The following is a 15,112-nucleotide window of genomic DNA, read 5'->3' on the forward strand; positions in this document are numbered from 1 at the left end:
CCTGGTACATTTCCTGGGTTGGCCTGCCTTTTTTAACTAGAGGCTGGAGACAAGATACCAGTGACCAATTCAAGATATCATGAATTTCCAGGGAGAAAAAGGATGTCTGTTGTATAATGATCTTCCTAGTCTGAATAATCCATCCTTCCTTGTGTGTTTAGGCCTTGATTCAGCAAAGGATTTAAGCACGTTTAATTTTAAGCACATGCTTAAATCCTGTTGATTCACTTGCTTTGCTGACTAGGGATGGGATTATGACAATCAGCAGTAAACATGTGTCTAAGTGCTTTGCTGAATCAACCTTCCTGAATATGCCTTGCTGCATAACTTTCTGCTTCAGTCGCATAAATCCTTAGAAATGCTGGCTCCCTCTACTCCTGACATTCCCAGCCATGTATTTGCCTTCCTGCCTCCTTCCTCCCTGTCTCCATGTCTTTGTTTTCCTCACAAAGCAGAGTTCAGTGGATTTCCTGTACTTTTTCTCAGGCTGTTACCCTTAAAGTGACAGAGCCTGGCAGCAGTTAGGACGTCCCTTAAAATGTGGAAAGCAACAGGGACAAAAGCAACTGCAGTCAGTGGGGGTCTTCTCTCAGAGACGGGTGTTAGGGCTGTGACAGGGAACAGCCAGGGGAGGCATGCAGCAGCTTCTGAGCTGCTTACCAACCCCTTGCACCCTTCTGTCTGTCTGTTCCTCCCATCCTCTGTGATTTGTCCAGTATTCCCCTGCTCCAATCTGCGCCACCATCCATCACCCCTTACACTCTGCGACTGCTACCCTCCCAGTCCCTGGTCTGCTCCACACCCTCTCCACTACCTAAACTGCCTCCACTCTCCCTGCCACTGATCTGTTCTGCATCTGGCCTGCCACCGTCCTCCCCCACCATCTGTTCCACCACCGCCTCACAGCGACAATCTGCTTCTCCATCTCTCCACTGCCCTCTGAGCCCCTCAAATTACTCCTTTAGCCTACTCACCCCCGATCTACTCCAACATCCCCTCCATACCTACCCCTGCTTATTCCCCTGTGCTCTCTCATCTGGTCCTTATCTTCCCCTGTAGATCTGTTCCTCTTCTTCTCTACCCTCCCTCCCCAGCTCCTGAGTCACTAAGGAGTTTTTTTTGTGGGGGAAATGAGGCTCAGGGTAAAGGGCAGGGTAAGGCCAGCAGCTTCACTGGGGTTTCACATTCCTAATGGGCGTGTGCAGACACTTCGCACATGCTCATACATTCTAAGGCAGGGCAGGTTCTTCTATTACACAGGGGCTCAACACCAAGCACTGCATAGCAGCACCACCAATGAAACTACTCCCTCTCCTAGGTAGGTGATTTTCCTTACCAAATAAGTGAGGGGCAGGTGGAAAACAGGGGTTGGAAAGATGAAACTGGGGGACAACTTTGCAGGGGCTATGCAAAGGACGGAGTCAGTGGCAGCTGAAGGGAAAACTCATGGGTAACAATGATTAAAAGTTTCCCATAACTCTGGTTAGTGCAGCTGCTGCATTTGACTATCCCATCTCATCAGGGTAACCCCAACATCTCAAAGGCCATAGGTATTAACTCTCAGAATCCCTCAAGTGTTTGCCTTTATTTCATTCTGTAATCTGCTCTGTAAAACCAAAGCTATTGATTGTCTTGGTTCGGGATGATGTTGGACTTCACTTCTCCTCTAGCTTTTTTGCTTCCGATATCTGCAAGATGCTCTGAACAGTAAAAATAAATGAGCAAGAAGATGGAACTTGGTAGGAAATGGATTGATTTGGTTTGTATATAGTTTTTAAACAAATATGTAATTTTTAGAGTTTTTCATGAATTTTTTTTGTCCAGTAAAGCAACTTTTCAATGAACTTTTCAGGGGCAGTGAAAGGTGTAATTGTAACACTAGGCTAGCAAATATTCAGCATGATATTTTTGTAGAGAGAAGCAGAATTGCAGGGGAAGGGAGTACCAAGAAGGGGCTTTATGTTTTGTAACTTTCCTTATGTCTTTCTAATGGTTTGTAAAGTACAAAGTCGGAAATGTTTTTCCTCTCCAGTGTTAGCTGCCTGGTTTTCTTAATTATATATATTTATGTCAGTTGGCATGTATAATTTTTTGTGAACTGTTAGTTTCATCAAAGTCAGCAGTTCCTCTTTGTGTTGAAAACTATACACATGTATATAATGGGAAAGCAGCTTCTTAATTCAGGAATCATTTAGTGAGAGAAAATAGAAGGTAGCATTTTTGGAACACAGACATGCTGTTTAAAAAGGCTTTTTTAAAAATAATTTGGAGGTTTTTTTCAAATGATAATGCTACAAATGTTGTTCCATGGGAATTTAATCCTCGCTCAGATTGTGACTATGTTCTGTGTTAACTAGATATGGGTAGACATGGTTTAAAAATTGATCTGGGGAACTCTCACTGGTATTTTTCACCTGGTTATTGTTAGGTAGTTTGGATTACACTCCATGCATAATTCTGAATACAAAGACAACTATCTGCATCTGCATCTAGGAAGGAGTAGAAAGCTTTGAAAATCTTTCAAAGGTTTTCCCCACTCCACTATGTACCTTTTATGTTGATCATCATTTTAAGCTTGTTGAACACAGGTTCCAATCCTCCAAAGGCTTAAATGCTTACTGAATTTTGAGCATGTAAGTAGTCTTATTGAGTAAGCTTTTGCAGGACTGGAGCTTCAATTCTTTGTACCACTTCAGTGGTACCATATTCTTTAATGTTTACATAAAAACATAAGAATGGCCATATTGAGTTGGACCAATGCTCTATCTAGTCCCATGTCCTGTCTTCTAACAGTGGCTCATGCAAAGTGCTTCAGAGGGAATGAACAGAACAGGGCAATTTATTGAATCATATTGTTTTCCAGTTCCAGCTTCTGGTAGTCAGAGGTTTAGGAACATCCAGAGCATGGAATTGTATCCCTGACCATCTTGAATAATAGCCATTGATAGACCTATCCTCCTTGGAATTACTTAATTCTTTTTTTAACCCAGTTATAATTTTGGCCTTCACAATATCCCCTGGCAATAAGTTCCACAGGTTGACTGTTCATTGAAAGAAGAAGTACTTCCTTATATTTGTTTTAAACCTGATGTCTATTAATTTCATTGGGTGATCCCTGGTTTCTGTGTTATATGAAAGGGTAAATAACACGTCCTTATTCACTTTCTCCATGCCACACGTGATTTTATAGAAATCTACCATATCCCCCCTAAATCATCTCTTTTCTATGCTGAACAGGTCCTAGTCCTTTTAATCTCTCCTCTTATGGGAGCTGTTCAATACCCTAATCATTTTTCCCCCTTCTCTGTACCTTTTCCATTTCTAATGTATCTTTTTTTGAGATGGGGCAACCAGAACTGCACATAGTATTCCAGTTGTGGGCATACCATGGATTTATATAGTGGCATTATGATTTTTTCTGTTTTATTATCTATCCCTTTTCTAATGGTTCCTATCATTGTTAACTTTTTTGACTGCTGCTTCACGTTGAGCAGACCCCATCATTTTATATGTATAGTTTGGATTATATTTTCCAATGTGCACTACTTTGCATTTATCAATATTGAATGTCAGCTGCTATTTTGTTACCCAATCACCCAGTTTTGTACCATCCCTTTGTAACTCCTCACAGTCAGCTTTGAACATAAATATCTTCAGTAATTTTGTATCATCTTCAAACTTAGCCACCTCGCTGTTTACCTTGTTTTCCAGATTGTTTATGAATTTGTTGAACAGCACTAGTCCCGGTGTAAATTCTTTGGGGACCTTGCTATTTTCCTCTCTCCAATGTGAAAGCTGACCATTTATTCCTACCCTTTGTTTCCTATCTTTTAAACAGTTACTGATCCATGAGAGGACCTTACCTCTTATCCCATTACTGCTCATTTTGCTAAAGAACCTTTGGCGAGGAACCTTGTCAAAGGCTTTCTGAAAGTCCAGGTACACTATATCCACTGGATTACTCTTGTCCACATGTTTGGGTTTAGAATTCTGTCTAAGAATTCTAATAGATTGGTGAGACATGACTTCCCTTTATAAAAGCTGTGCTGAATCTTCCCTAACATATTGTGTTCATCTATGTTTCTGATTACTGGAACGCCCCCAGTTGGCTGGGTATGTCCTGCCGATGTCTGATTTTAGAATTCAGTATGCATTTTAGAAACGAACAAACACGGTTTACATTTGTTTCAGTGTTTGTGTCCAGTCTGCTGGACTATGGCTACACTTCTCCGAACTGCAACATGACGTGCCATAAAGATGCGGAGTGTGAAGTTAAGGGTGGAGTACAAGGCTGCTATTGCGTCCCAGGATTCACAGGAAATGGCATACTTTCCTGTCACGGTAAACATATTTTACCTATGTACATTGCTAGAGGGCATGAAAAATACACCCAGTATCTATTAGCTTGACGACTAAATTTATAACCAGAATAATACCTATGTTGACATGCCACCAAGGCTAAAAAACTGAAGTGCTATCCGTGGTAATTTAAATTAATAGTGGGTATTGTATTTCACTGCAACTTGTCAATCAACTTTCTATCTAATATTTTAATGTAATTTACCATATTACATCTCTCTTGTTTTATTTGACCTGCTTTCCCTGTTGGACTTTGTTCTACTTTGTCTGTCTTTTCTTTCCTATGATAGATAATTATATATTTTTCACAAGTTACTTTCAGCTATTTTTCCTTCTGTCCTCCTTTCCCCCCACCGCTCTGAAAAGATTACAAGAATAGAAGTGCACAATTTATGGAAAGAATGGTTATTTAGATCACCTACATTGATTTTCTGCCTTTTTCCACTGCTGCCCACCTCAGTGCTACCAACTCTCATATCATCTGATGTTTTTTTCCTAAAGCCCCAGATCCTGGAGCCCTGTGATTATGTGAGAATCTCAACTTTAATAAAAAAAATAACTTTCTATGGAGAAAAGCTTGAAAAAGTGAACCCTAAAGACTAATAAAACAGAAGACAAATAAAAAGAGTCCTAAATACATTATTTTAAGCCAATCTCTTGGATTTTAAGCCAATGACATGACTTTGGAGGGGCCTGACTCAGTATTTTTTAAGCTTGGATAGGCAATACTGCCACTTCCACACTCCTTCACACCGATCCACTTGCACATAAGGCTTTGCAACTTTTCTAGACACCTAATATTAATAACTGACAGGCCAATGTTCCTCCTTTCACCCAGCTGCTGGAAAGGGAAGTATGCTGGGATTCCTAACAGGAATTGGTCCCTGGGGGACTCCATCTTTCATAGGTATCTGATTATTTTGAAACTTCCCTCACCCCTGGCCATATCTCTCTGGCTGCTGGAAGGGCTAAGGAATTTCTCTTTCTCTCTGTTCCCCTCTCCCATCCCAATCTCTACTCTCAGCATTCTGGGCTGCTGCAACATATGTGGAGAAAGAGGTTAGGTCCTGCTACTCTAGCCCTCTCTCTGCTTTCAGGCTGCTGCAAGTGAGGTCGCTATACTCTTCCTCTCCCCCAGCCTTCATTTGTGAATTGCCCTTTGCATTAAAGAGTTGTAGTGCCTGCCTCTGCTGCTCGTCAAGCTATGCCCAGCTGCAGCACTGTGACCTGATTCTTGTCAGTTTTCACTGCTGTTCACTACGTCTTTAATAGCAGTCGTGACCAGTAACCAGACTCTGGTCAGAGCTTCCCCTAGTGCACCTTGGCAAAGCTCTGAGCAGAAACAAAGGCACTGGAGCTAGCTGTGAGCAGAGTAAAGAAAAATCTCTGCACTTGGGAGTCCGTGATCAGGGGCCCAGCCGCAGCCCCAGCGGCGCCTGGGGCGGCCGGGCGGCGGCGGGGCGGGCATGGGCTCGTGGTGGCTCTCGCCTGCGCATGGCTGCGCGGCAGGCGGACCGCGGACCGGACCGCTGCGCGGCATGACTGCGGCGTCCCCCCTTCCCTTCCCTCTCGGCTGAGCTCGCGCTCTGACTGCGGCGGCAGGTCCGTCGTCGGCAGGCAGAGCAGAGCAGAGCAGAGAGGAGGAGAGACCCGGGGCGAGGAAGGGCGCGCAGTGCTCCACTCCACTTTGGGGCAGCCTACTTTCTAGAGCCGCCCCTGTCCGTGATTCAGGTTCATGAGCCTAAAGGCTAGAAATTTTCTTTCTTTTTATGAAAGCATAGAACTTGAATGTGCTTGCCTGGGAAAGCTGCCTTCCCTGCATGTGTCTAGGGAACGTTTGGGTGTAAATATAACTGATCAATTAATGAAAAATTGTAGTGATAAAAAACCCAGGTCACCTGAATCCCAGTCCAATGATCTATCCACTAGATCAGTTAATCTAATTGATTTCAATGCTCCATACATGTTTGCAGAATCAAGACCTCTATTTGTGAATAATTATTCAATGAAAAAAATCAATTAATATTATTTGCAACTCACATTTCCTTCTGCCTCATTATCATGTCACTTTGATATTTTTTTGGTGAGGAGCAATTATGAGTCAGCAATTAAATTCACAGCAAAGTTCTTTCACTATCCTTCCTCCCCAAGATCTAAGGTATTTCAAATGTTTATATTTTGTTTATTTTAAAAAAAATCCCCCTTTCAAAGACAGAGAGATACTTATTGGTTACCATTTACACCAGCTGCAGTTTAAGACAAAAGTATCAGTTATTCTCAAAGCGTCGGGCTTGATTAGCTATATAGAGTTATGCTAAAGGCTTGTCTACACTACTGCACGGGATCGATCTAAGATATGCAACTTCAGCTACGTGATTAGCATAGCTGAAGTTGACGTACTTAGATCTACTTACCGCGGTGTCTTCACTGCAGTAAGTCGACAGCTGACGCTCTCTTGTCGACTCCGCTTGCGCTCCTTATTCTGATGGAGTATCAGAGTCGATGGGAGAGCGCTCAGCATAGACGCAATAAATCAACCCCCAGTGGATCGATCGCTGCCCGCCGATCTGGCAGGTAGTGTAGCTAAGCCCTAAGTGTCAGCAAGCTGAATCCTTCAAACCAAATTCCTAAAAGCGTTCAATTAAGGCAGCTTCCAGGCAGATTCATGGTGCATCACAGTGAAATCAAGACTGTTTGGGTATGTCTACACAGAAAAGAAAAGCCCGCGACTGGCCTGTGCCAGCCAACTCAGGCTTGTGGGCCTCAGGTTGCAGGGCTGCTTCGTTCCTATGGAGACTTTCAGTCTCTTGCTGGAGCCTGAGCTCTGGGATCCTCCCATTCCATGGTCCTACAGCCCAGGCTCCAGCCCAAGCCCGGAAGTCTACACAGCTATGAAACAGCCCCACAGCCTGAGCCTGATGGGTTTTTCTTTGCTGTGTAGACATACCCTTAGAAGCCTCAGTTAAGTGAGACCAACAGTTTCTATAACAAACCACCTCTAAAACCACCAAAGTCACTTACCCTCCAGCTTAATAGGGCAGTTCATATGTGGGATGTTCTTCCTGAAAGAGAGGCTGTGTTATGCAGAACATTGTTAACAATATATGTATTCTTATAACAGAATACACAAGTTCATTCCATTTTAATTGGGTAGGCTCTAAAAAGGATTAAAAACATAGTTAGGCCTCACCCCATCATAATTAGATTAAAGCTGAAAAATGTAGAGCAAAGCTGCAGTTGTTTAATGATGTATTAGATCTTATTGTTCTAGATAAAGCATGCAGCACAGGTTTCTACTATTCCAGAGAAAGCTACACATTTCTCTTCAATTAATAATTTTAGGCTTTTATGATGATAATTCAGTCACCTTCAAAGCAGACCATCAATCATGCGTTAACATAAGCATTTTTTCTAAATAGTGCATATAATGCCATTTTGTAAGAATTTTAGCCCTTTTTGTTATTTAGAAAGGTTGTAACAGTCATAATTACTGTCATTAACATGAATAATGTTGCACTGCGTAAGCCTATCTTCTCCTCTGTATTGCATCTTTCCGTTGATAACCACCCAAAGCACAGTAGCTGTTTCTTTTGAAAAAGAAGTTCAAGCTCCATTTTTGTCTTCATTATATGATTTTCTCTCTGTAAAATGCTTTTAACATCAAAACACACCCGTTGTCAGTTTAATTCCAAGTCAGTTTATATAAAACTGTCCCTCTTTATTTAAAGGGACATACTCAATTATTTCTAAGTGGTTTTAATTTGTCTCTTTACACTCAGTTGCTTTTAACACCTTTTAAGTTCTTGTAAAAATTATTTCCCTGCCAAGTCTGTCTTTTCAATGTGATACACTTAGACATTTCCCTCTGAGTTTATTGTGGAGCACAAGGCAATATAGTCCTGTTACTTATTTCCTAGCACTATCATTGATCAATCATGAATCACTGATGTCAGTATACCTTAGGGAATGGGGTTTGTTAGTTAACTTGTCCTCTCTTTGCCAGCTGGCTAAGTGACTGCAGAGCACACAAAATTATTGGACTCACTGTGTTTAGATAAAGATACACATATATATGAATTTAATTTCCTGGTGTCAAAATCATGGATTTTAAAATAATTATCCATTTAGAACCGTGTGGATTTTTTCCCACTAGATATCAGACATTTTCAATTAGGTCATGTTTTGAATCTTCAGGAAGCACGGTTTCATCCAATCCTGCAAAATGTTACTTCCATGGCTAGTCCCATTGTCTTCAGTGGGAATATGTGTAGGAGTGAGAATAGCTATGGGAATGACCGTTTGCTGGATCTGGCATCTTCTATATATTAGCACTATAATTTACACAGTGATAAATTCTGTCTGAATATAATCTTCCAGAAAGCTACAGATGAGCCACTTTTTTCAAACTTTACACTACATTGCTGCAAAATAACCTTACATTTCTCTTATTTCTTGTAAAAGATCTGTTTCTCTAACTCTCTATTTATAATATGATGCAGAGAGAATGACCTTTCAAAATGTAACCATTTTCCTTCTAGGGCTCGCTTTGGGGGCATATATAGTAGTATATTTTGAATATAATGCATGTGGCTTTAGCTGCATATTTCCTTCCATCTGTAATTGAATTTGCACAGCTAACATTAAGGTAAAGCATGACGCTAGCATTATGGTAAAAATATAACCAAATAGGACTGATTTATCAGAGAATTAACTTCCTTTCATGCAAGATTTCTGTGGATTTTGTACAAATAACTAGACTATATCTGCCACTTTCATAAATCCTTTTCTTTTATAAAAAGGGTGACCTTTTTCTTTTGTACACAAAACATCCTTACAAGCTAAAGAGAAGAGAATTGGCCATGTAAATTACATGTTGCTTGTAATCCTGACTTCCTCCATTCCAAAAAACTTTTAGACCTTTGGAGAAAAGCAGGGTGCGGAAGTGAAACTTAATGGAAGTCAATCTTTTATTTTTAAAACAGAGAGAAAAATGGGCTGGCACCATTTAAGCTTTCTCAAGCAGCTCTATCATTTCAACACTGGCTGCCTCTTGCATGCTGTCTGCCAATTTGCGGCTTTGTTGGCACACTGCAGAAAATTAAAGTAAACAGTGTGATCACCGTGTTTACTTTAACTTTCTAAAATATGGCAGGAAAATGCTGCAGTGCTGTTTGTTCCAAGCAGGCAGGCAGGAAAAATAGGAACCCAGTATCCCCCCCACATTTCCTTTTAAATGTCCATTGAAAATTAGCCTTCTAAAAGATGAATCAATCTTATTTGTAAAGTAGATGCAGTTTTTTCAGACATAGCGAGAAGGGAATGATGCCATCAAGACAACATTAAAACTTTAGTAGGACACAGGGCTCTGAAAAGCTATCATGTCTCTCTGTCCAATATGCAATAGAGTAATATTTATCAGTTTTCTAGAATCACAGCCTGTGTAAAGTAATATTTTATACCAAAATACAGAAGCCCTGTTAGATTGTTGGTAATTTACCTAAATTCAGCTAAATCAAATTGAAAGCCTACTGGAAATCCAAATGTAGATATATTTTAATGTGTCTTGTTTTATTGAGAAGCACAGTGCTGGCTTTATGGCTTTAGCCAACTCTGAAGATGATCTCTCCTGTAAGACACCAGGTTATCACCCTAATGTGATGTTATCATATTCCACCATCCAGCCTTCATGGCAGTCACTGAATTCATTTTGATTCATCAGTGTCCCTATGGTCATTAAATGGTATACTATAGGTGTATGGTTTCCAGAGAAATTTTTCCTTATAAAGTAACATGACCCTATAAAACCACTGTCTCTAGTCATTTTATTCTATAAAAAGATGGTCTTTAGCAGCAAACAGTCTAGTCTAAATGCTGGCCCAGCAAAGGATCATTTTTGTTGTTAGAAGCAGATACGCATCATTAAATGTCGCAAAGCTTTTACTTCTGTGTTTACCAAAAAGCCTGAAACCACTGACGTAAAGGATCCAGTCCACCCACTTCTAAATCCATGTCACTGGTATCAGTAACCAGAAACCATAAAGGACAAATTACAGTAGCTTTAGCATAGTGCAGAGATGTTGGGAGATGATATGCGTTAATCAGACACAAGTTATTAGGCTCAATACGGGGGTAATGGGGCAAAATTATTTTGCCTGTGTTATGCATAAGATCAGACTAGATCATCTAATGGTCTCTTCTGGCCTTGAAATCTATTAAACCCTTTTTGCTCAATCATCCCTCAATGCACCTGCTCAGGATACAGCCATGTGATTGATCATGTCCTAGTAGTGCAAAGGTAGGAGGCACTATTGCTGGCATCCATGCATGCAACTCAGAGTATTCTACACTTCCTGTGCACTAGCCAGAGGCTGTGGGTCTGTGAAGAAGGACATTGTACAAATGTAATAGGGGCTGTCACTAAGTGTACACACCCTGGGTCCCCAGCAGCATTGTGTGTACTCCTGCCCTCTGTGAGCCCATGTGCTGCCCTCTGTAGGCCACCATTTGGGTACTACACCTCCTCATCATTGTCACAGCAGCTCAGGCTTTCTTAGCTATAAATAAGATGAAAGTGAAATAAAGTCCCAATCCTGCAAACTGTTCCTCACATGAATAGTTATGCTGAGGTCAATGGGCAAGGACTGCTCACTTGACTAGGAGTTTGCAGTATCAAGTCCTCAGTCCATTGTTCATGAAGATCTGAAGCCATGAAAAGCTTGGTTCCGACACATTGCTTCTAGCTATGAACCCTAGCTTCTATTGAAAGCAATTTTATTTTTTTCTTTGCATTAATATTGGCTGACTTTGACATTCATATTATTAGGTAGGGTCCTCCTGGGAGACTGATCCTGGGAGAAGGGGCTAGCTGAGTGAAGTGTGCATAGTCTTGTGAATAAGGTGCCTGGCTTTGGTATACAGCACATGGTTGTGGTTCAAGTTTTCTTTGTGCTTCTGTTAAAATTCTGTACTTTACGTAGTAAAGAATGTAAGGGTTCTTCTGGAATTTGCTGACCTAGGAAGGTCAATCCTTCTTGCAGATAAGGAGGCTGGAAAGGCTGACCTGAAGCACAGCTCTGCAACATGGAGTTGTGAAGGAGTCCCAAGGAGTGATGTGTCCAGTCCTCTCCTCCACATGGGCTAACATTAGTTTCATTAGCAAACTTGAGGCATACTGAGCATGTGTAATGCTGACAGACCCCTGTTGTCAGCGGGCGGGTTTGAAGCGGGGACCTCTGGAGCTTAGTGCATGAGCCTCTACAGCATGAGCTAAAAGCCAGCTGGCTCTTAGCTAAGGCTGCAGAGCAGACTCATTAATCTCTCTCTCTCAACATGGTCTTGGTGCCACTAGATGGGACAGAACAACACACCCAGCAGGTGTGTGTGGGTTACACATGCTCAGAGCGTTCTCAAAGCATGCCAGGATGGCTGGGCTGGGTCTATTTCTGACCCCCGGAAAAAAGGCAGACACAGGCATGGAGCTGATTTAGGCAGACACAACTTCTCCTGAAGAGTTTCTGTACATGAGCCGTCACAGAGGCTATATTATTGGCTCCTCTCTAAAGAAAATATGTGATTCCGGATGAGCAATATAAAATCTGAAGAAGAAAATTCAGGATAGAAAAAAATATATTTATTGAAATGTTTCATGCCTCTGATCTTGGGCGTGTTATCCAACATTGTTTCATTTTCCCAGCTGTGACATGGGAATAATCATATTTCCTTTCCCAAGGTGCTATGTGAGGCTTTGTTTATTAATAATTGTAACATGAGATCCTTTAATGGAAGATGCTATATTTACCTATCTAAAAGACCAACACTTTAAAAGACAAATTATCTAGTTGTGTCTTTTTTAAAGTGATGCTGTCAGGGCTGAGATGTCCAAAGTATGACCTTCTGCATAAAACCTGATTTTTCAAATGTATTTATTTATTTGCATTTCTGCCTTCACAAAAAACAAAAACAAAAATAAAAAACGCTACACTCACCTCATCAGCTCTCCCAAGCAGCCAACCCAGTCTTAACATCCTCAGTGGCTGACTGGAGACATCAGAGGAAAACCCAGGATATGCTATGTTCATTGTGGATATGGATGTGCATGTGGTGTGAGCCAGCGCACTACATCGTATCTTCACGTCTTTGCTGGCCCTGTTCTTGGGCGCCAACAGGATGAGGTAACTAAGAATTCATGTTAGTTTTAATCTGTGCTATCTGACAAGAACAGAGCTGGCAGTGAAGCAAAGGGATGTTGGAATGCAAGACCCTTGTGTGGGATTCCAACAAAGATGCCGGCCTGGATCTTAAAATTTTGTTCAGTGTATGTCATCCAACTCATTGGATGAGGTTTTAAAAAAATATATGATTATTGTTCATTCTTTCAGAATAAGCCACATGTCTGCAAGGATCCAGATGATAGATTAGCTGAAAAATAACCAAGTACATATATCTGTCCTCATACCAAAAGGCAGAGTGGTACAGAGGATAGGGCATGGAGTCAGTCACTGGATCTGGTTCTGTTTTTGGTTCTGCCACTGACTTGCAGGTTGACCTTTGACAAATCACTTCACCTCTCTGTGATGTTCTGCTAAGGACACCCAGAACTGTCAGCCACTGTGTTATCCCCCTGTCTCAGCAAAAGTGAGCTTTGCTGGAGATTAGACTGTCAGCTCCCTGCCACACTGGCCCATCTGCTTTACCAGCATACTCCTCAAGACTCTGCCAGTCAAACCTTGCCTTTGTGGCAACGATCAGTGAACCCCAGGTCCCCAGAGACATATGTGTACAGTGCCCAGCTCCCTCTCAGTAGATACTCAGAAATTATTAAGTTCACTGCCTCCAAAGAGCAGAGTGCACACCAGCCTGTTAGCTTAGCTGAGAACTCACACTGTAATTCAATATAACAGCACTGAGATAGTTTATGGTCAAACTAAGAATAAGTTTATTAACAAAGAATAGAGATTTACATGATATGAAGCGAGAGGAAAAAGAGATAGTCATGGTTACAAACAAAACAAAACACGTTTTCTATAGACTAAAACTTAAGTTGAGCAAGTTACAATCTTTGTCTAAGCAGTCTTCTTACTTACATCAATTTACCAGCAGCCCCTAGCCCTCCTGGCCAGGAGATCCAGCTTTCACAGGCTCAGAGGATGCAGTTCCCCATGTTCCCTGAGTGATGGATTCCTAAAGCGTCTTTTTGCTCCTGTGATATTACCCAGAGTCCATTGTCTCTGACTCAAGGGCTAGCAGGGCTTCCTGGGATGCAGATTCTGTCCCCTGATCGTTAAACTATCTTCTCCCTGCTTGTTAGCTTGATGGGGTTGTTTACCTTAAATGTAAATGTACTTTAATTTAATTGTCCTCTGCCTGTTATCAGGCCAGTCAGAAAGGGGAAATCATATTCCTTGTCTAGGGCAGGCTTAATGTATGCACTGCCTCTCAACCACATTTGAAGGACATATTTCTAGCACACATATATAACTCCCTGAATGCAACCCATACATACATCGCACAGTGATTTTCGGGGCCAGCACATCACCAGTTTAGGTATGATTGCTAACAAGACATCTTTTTGATACATATTATGACAACAGTGTGCTGGGGACAGTGTCAGGCCTGATATGAGTTACAGTATGTTGGGTACTCTGCCAGTTGGCATTAAGGAGCTACCAGGGTCACAATTACTTACCCACTTTTGAAAAAGCACTTTGAGATCTACGGATGAAAAGCACTATACAAGCACTAAGTAATATTTATTATTACATACATAATTATTGGGGCCTAAACATTTGTATTTGTCATTATTTCATCATCACACAAAACAACAGTAGACAGATGGATGTGAACAAATTGAAAATAATTTGGCATGTTGTTTCTTGGCTAGGGTGCATATTTAAAATGGAAATAGGTCCTATGAAACAGGCTACTGTGAAGAAATGGTGAGATTTTACATGTTCTACAAGTTCTATATCTTTCAGATGACAGAAAAAAAATCCTTTTTTGTTTGTTTTGTTTGTATTTTATTTCATTTGAAATTATACTTTGAACATGAGTAAAGTTCAGTACGTGAATTTTCTGAATGGGCCAGAAGGAACAAAACTTCCTCTTTTCACATCTTTAATCCTATTCCTACACTCTTCTAAATTGCTTCTGATAGCCTCTGAATAAAGCTAAAAAAAAAAGATGGGTAGCTGATGTGATAGAAAAGCGTTAGTTTCCCCTTCTCAGAAATGTTCCTCAACCTTCAAGTTGATTATCCAAATATGGATGAATACTTGTTTATTTAATTAAAAATGTGCTTTAACATTTGCCAAGTGTTTCTGACTTCCTTTCTCTAAGAAAGATCCTTTTCATCCTGTTTTGTGGCTCTAAAATCAATCAACATATTACATGTTTAGAGGATGTGGGAAAATTCATTTAAGAAGCTGTAAATGTATTATCTTAGAGTCTGCTCTACTTTGTGTCTACCAAAGATATGATTTTCTATCTGGTATCTCTAGTATCAAAAGGAAAGTGGTCCCAAGGTCCAGAAGTAACAAATACGTATAACTAGCTTGTTTGTCTGAAATAAAGTGAAGGTATGTATTTCCAGCATGTGTGTATGTATTAATGTGTGTATATTTGAGTATACACTTATGTGTATACAGATATTTATGAAATTGAATTTACATGCTATATATTCCCTAGAAAAAATATTTGGAACAAAAATATGAAGTTATCTTTCTAACAAGAAAATGTAAAGAAATATAAAATTTCT

At 40.7% G+C, this 15,112-nt stretch overlaps 1 protein-coding gene across 3 annotated transcripts in view; it reads left to right on the top strand.

Annotated features, from left to right (window-relative positions):
• Window positions 1–1,160: 1,160 nt before the first annotated feature.
• Window positions 1,161–15,112, top strand: part of ADGRL4 (adhesion G protein-coupled receptor L4) — a 110,877-nt gene continuing 96,925 nt past the window's right edge. For 2 of the 3 annotated variants that reach the window (XM_039485384.1, XM_039485385.1), the window contains exons 1-2: window positions 1,163–1,318; window positions 4,192–4,341. In XM_039485384.1, the coding sequence (XP_039341318.1) occupies window positions 1,297–1,318; window positions 4,192–4,341 (172 nt within the window). In that variant the 5' untranslated portion in view covers window positions 1,163–1,296. Of the gene's footprint in view, window positions 1,319–4,191; window positions 4,342–15,112 lie in introns of all 3 variants that reach the window. The other variant, XM_039485386.1, reaches the window with a different exon arrangement.

The sequence above is a fragment of the Mauremys reevesii genome, linkage group 8 (genome assembly GCF_016161935.1).
Source record: "Mauremys reevesii isolate NIE-2019 linkage group 8, ASM1616193v1, whole genome shotgun sequence".
NCBI lineage: Eukaryota > Metazoa > Chordata > Testudines > Geoemydidae > Mauremys > Mauremys reevesii.